Source organism: Ailuropoda melanoleuca, chromosome 15 (assembly GCF_002007445.2).
Source record: "Ailuropoda melanoleuca isolate Jingjing chromosome 15, ASM200744v2, whole genome shotgun sequence".
Taxonomy (NCBI): Eukaryota; Metazoa; Chordata; class Mammalia; order Carnivora; family Ursidae; genus Ailuropoda; species Ailuropoda melanoleuca.
The window spans coordinates 71,936,747-71,941,334 of NC_048232.1; the positions used below are offsets into that span (position 1 = coordinate 71,936,747).

Consider the following 4,588-nt stretch of genomic DNA (forward strand, 5'->3'; position numbering starts at 1 on the left):
CCCCCCCCTTTCTAGAGCCACCCCCGGCTGCAGCCCGCCCTGAGCGCGCCGCCTGTTTATTCAGCCGGGAGTCCGGCACGCGCCAGGCGCACGCACTGCAACAACAAACCCGACTGAATGGAGAGTTTGCAAGGAGCGGGCGCAGGGACCGGGCGGGGGGAGGGGAGAGGAGGAGGGAGAGTTTAGGGAGTGGGTGGGAGGAGGAGGTAGGAGGAGGGGGGAGTGGGGGCTGCAGCCGCTCGCTGCAGCAGCGGGGAGTGGGGGGCAAGGCGGGGCCAGGGCTGCGCGTGGGGCTGGGTGTCCCATTGAAAAGGCGGCCGCACTCCGGCCGCCCAGCACTCTCTCACTTCTGGCCAGGGAACGTGGAAGGCGCACCGACAGCAGACCGGCCAGGGAGGGCGAGTGAAAGAAGGAAATAAGAAAGAAAGGGAGTTAACAAAATAATAAAAACAGCCTGAGCCACGGCTGGAGAGACCGAGACCCGGCGCAAGAGAGCGCAGCCCTAGGGGGCGAGGAACGGGAGACTCAGCAGAGCGTGCTCACCACTGACTTTTGCTTCTTCTGCCTTTTTTTTTTTTAAACAAGAAGGCGCTAGCGGCAGCCTCACACGCGAGCGCCACGCGAGGCTCCAGAAGCCAACCGCGAAGGGAGGAGGGGAGGGAGGAGGAGGAGTGGAGGGAGGAGGAAAAGCGTTTGCACCTTCTCTGCTCCCATCCTAAGAAGTCTCCCGGGCATTTTGTATTTTTTTTTTAACTTCCCTCCGGCCTCCCTTTTCATCTCTCCCCTTCTTTCGCTCTCTGTTCGTGCACCCAAGTCCTGTCTGTGTCCCCTCGCGCGCCCGCACCTCGCGTCCCCGCTTGCTCCCATTCCGCGACTCCTTGGCGGCCGCTGCGCATGGAGAGCTCTGCCAAGATGGAGAGCGGCGGAGCCGGCCAGCAGCCCCAGCCGCAGCCCCAGCAGCCCTTCCTGCCGCCCGCAGCCTGCTTCTTTGCCACGGCGGCGGCGGCGGCGGCTGCGGCAGCGGCGGCGGCGGCTCAGAGCGCGCAGCAGCAGCAGCAGCAGCAGCAGCAGCAGGCGCCGCAGCTGAGCCCGGCGGCCGACGGCCAGCCCTCAGGGGGCGGTCACAAGTCAGCGTCCAAGCAAGTCAAGAGACAGCGCTCGTCCTCGCCCGAACTGATGCGCTGCAAACGCCGGCTCAACTTCAGCGGCTTCGGCTACAGCCTGCCGCAGCAGCAGCCGGCCGCCGTGGCGCGCCGCAACGAGCGCGAGCGCAACCGCGTCAAGCTGGTCAACCTGGGCTTTGCCACCCTTCGGGAGCACGTCCCCAACGGCGCGGCCAACAAGAAGATGAGCAAGGTGGAGACGCTGCGCTCCGCGGTCGAGTACATACGCGCGCTGCAGCAGCTGCTGGACGAGCACGACGCGGTGAGCGCCGCCTTCCAGGCTGGTGTCCTGTCGCCCACCATCTCCCCCAACTACTCCAACGACTTGAACTCCATGGCCGGCTCGCCGGTCTCCTCCTACTCGTCCGACGAGGGCTCTTACGACCCACTCAGCCCGGAGGAGCAAGAGCTGCTCGACTTCACCAACTGGTTCTGAGGGGCTCCGCCTGATCAGGCCCTGGTGCGAATGGACTTTGGAAGCAGGTAGGTCGCATTTGGGAGTGAACAGGATGATTTTCTTATCTTCCTCCTTTTTCCTCCGTCTTAGTGTCTGGAGGAGGGGGACTGTCTCCACGGCGATTGGGGGAGGGGGTGGCTGATTTAAAGAATTTGTTAAAGTTTGTCGACTTCAGAAGCTGGTTTGTTAGTTTCAGTATTGGCCTCTGAAAGTGGCTTTGCCCAGCTCTCCAAGGGCTGAGGGTGGGGTGAAGTGGGGGGATGCTGGAGAACTGAGTAGTCCCACCTGTCAAAAGAGGTGCTCTACCTGACAGATCTTCTCCCAAACCTCCACTCCCCCCACCCCCCCACAGCCAGCCTCCAAGTTCACACTAACCTCTCCCCTTCTTCTTAAGTTATAGGGTGACCGCACAACCTGCATCTTTAGTGCTTTCTTGTCAGCGATGTTGGAAGGGAGAAAAAAGAAAAAAGAAGAAGAGAAGAAGGAAAGAAAAACAAAACAAAATAAAATCAGGCAACCAACCCCAAGACCAACTAAGCAAAGCATGCCTGAGAAGCAAGGCTCTCGCAAAACAGGGATGCGCTCAGAACTGTTATCTTTGCACTCCAATCAGTGACGGAGCTATGAAGGGTGACTAGGACCTGAGTCAAAGCGCAGAATGCAGCTTGTGTGCAAAAGCGTAGGCTCCTGGCGGAAGGGAGCAGCACAACCCTATAGAAATTCCCATCCACCAGTAATAGGCAGAACTGAAAGCACTTGCTAGGGTGCCTTCACTTCCCTGCTCTCTCTGAAAGCGCACTTCTTAGCCCTGTAGAAATGGGTTGGTGTCTTTCGTCTCAGTATCCCCCATCCCAATAAGCTGTAGACATTTGTCTGCAGTGAAATTATGCTCTACTCAGTCCTTTGAAACTCCGATCCTCCAGGCGGGGGGCGGGGGGCTCCTTAAACCCCATTTCCTCACACCATCTTTTCTACCATTTTCATCATAGAATGCTTCCAATCTTTTGTGAATTTTTTTATTATAAGAAAAATCTATTTGTATCTATCCTAACCAGTGGGGATATATTAAGATATTTTTGTACATAAGAGAGAAAGAGAGAAAAAATTTATAGAGTTTTGTACAAATGGTTTAAAATGTGTATATCTTGATACTTTAACATGTAATGCTATTACCTCTGCATATTTTAGATGTGTAGTTCACGTTACAACTGCCATTTCCCCTATGTGGTTTTGTAAAGAACTCTCCTTATAGGTGAGATCAAAAGGCCACCAGATGTACTTCAGCACCAATGTGTCTTACTTTATAGAAACTTTGTTAATGTATTAATGATGTTATTAAATACTGTTCAAGAAGAACAAAGTTTATGCAGCTACTGTCCAAACGTAAAGTGTGGCAGCCAGTTGGTTTTGATAGGTTGCCCTTTGGGAAATTTCTATCACTGCCTTTTTTTTTCTTACTGTTTTATTACAAACTTACAAGAAACGTGTATAACCCTGTTTTATACAAACTAGTTTCGTAATAAAACTTTTTTCTTTTTTTACAAATGAAAATAATCAGCTGCCTCCAAGTCTTCCTTGACTCCACTGTCCCTGTCCAAGTTATTTTCGAAATGTGAAAGGGAAGGAGAGGGCGGGGAACAAGAGGGTGGTGTAAAACATGCTAAGTGGCAGAAATGACAAAGACAAGTGCTATGACCAGTCCTACCCAAGGTAACTCTATGATGAATGTAGAGGGAAAAGACGTACATAAGCAAACACAGCTTTCTTCCCCTTTTATGCTGCAAACATACACTTACACCTACACAACAGGTGCTGAATAATGACTGCAACGTCTTTTGATGAGATGATTGCATATTTTTAAAATCCCCCAGAAGGTGAAGTGGAGAGGGTCCTCACCTTACTTTCTAACCCTTACCCCTTTTGGAGTTCTTTTTGTGAAACTGGAAAGGCTGGATGGGATAATGGACATTAGGGGTGGGTGGAAGGCTGGTGGTACTGGAGCTTGGGCATGGGGGGAGGTATCCCCTGCAGTCCTCCCCGCGGTGGGTGTGCTCTTCCTTCACCTCTAGGCACACATTTTCTCTTCCTTTGCCCCACTCCACACACTTTCTGTATTGATTTTAAGTAAAGGACACGTATGATATGAATTCCTTGCAGAAGGAGTTGGATATAAATGAATAAAAAGCCTTAGAAATGTGTGGTCGCTTTGAGACACTGGCCTATCTAAGCTTGTGACTCTATCCGAATAGCGTGAGCTGCGTGTTAAAGTACCCAATTACCAAGATTCAAAAAGAAATTGGTGGGTTTTTGGCTGGCTTGCTTCTTGTCAGTTAGCAAGGACGTGATCAGAATCCTACCCCCTCTCTCGCCGGCTCTTCGTTCGCCGCCTGCATTACTTGCAGATTCAGTTTGCGTGTCTCCAGCCAAGCGGAAAGCCTAGCGCAAAATGCATCTTACAAAACCCAACAAAGAACGGAGAGCCAGCACGTCTTCCAGAGTTAAAAATCTAGTCTGTGTTGGTACATCTATACCATTTAGTGGCACAGAATAATCATTTTTTAAAGCCGCGATGCACGGAGCACGCCACAGCGTCTGATGTCATTTTGCTAAATGACCCTCTATAGAATGCACATTGAAGCTTCAGTCCCTTTCAAAGAGATGAGCGTAATTAAGGGGAAAAAAAATCAGTAAATTCCTCATCGCCATAAATAATCGGACTTTCTGCCAGCAGTGGGCCAATTTAGAGCTTACTTGAGGGAAGTAATGCTTTTGTGATGCCTGCTTTTATTTTTATCTTCTCATTTGGAGGACCAGAGCTGGGGTCCCTCCCCCCCATTTCTTTTTCTTTTAATTTAGCTCCTTTGCAAGTTTCCAGATAAGGTATGCAAAGAAAGTGTAGCAAGTCATTTATGGCTATGAATATAACATTAGGATAATGTTTCAACCCCCACAAAGGGGATTTTTCCCC

The 4,588-nt window shown here is 51.3% G+C and overlaps 1 protein-coding gene across 1 annotated transcript; it reads left to right on the forward strand.

Moving 5' to 3' along the window:
* Positions 1–307: 307 nt before the first annotated feature.
* Positions 308–3,132, forward strand: ASCL1 (achaete-scute family bHLH transcription factor 1). The gene is made up of 2 exons (XM_034644463.1): positions 308–1,646; positions 2,015–3,132. Exon 1 carries the CDS (start codon positions 895–897, stop codon positions 1,597–1,599), a length of 705 nt encoding a protein of 234 aa, XP_034500354.1. The 5' UTR covers positions 308–894; the 3' UTR covers positions 1,600–1,646; positions 2,015–3,132.
* The last annotated feature ends 1,456 nt before the right edge of the window (positions 3,133–4,588 follow it).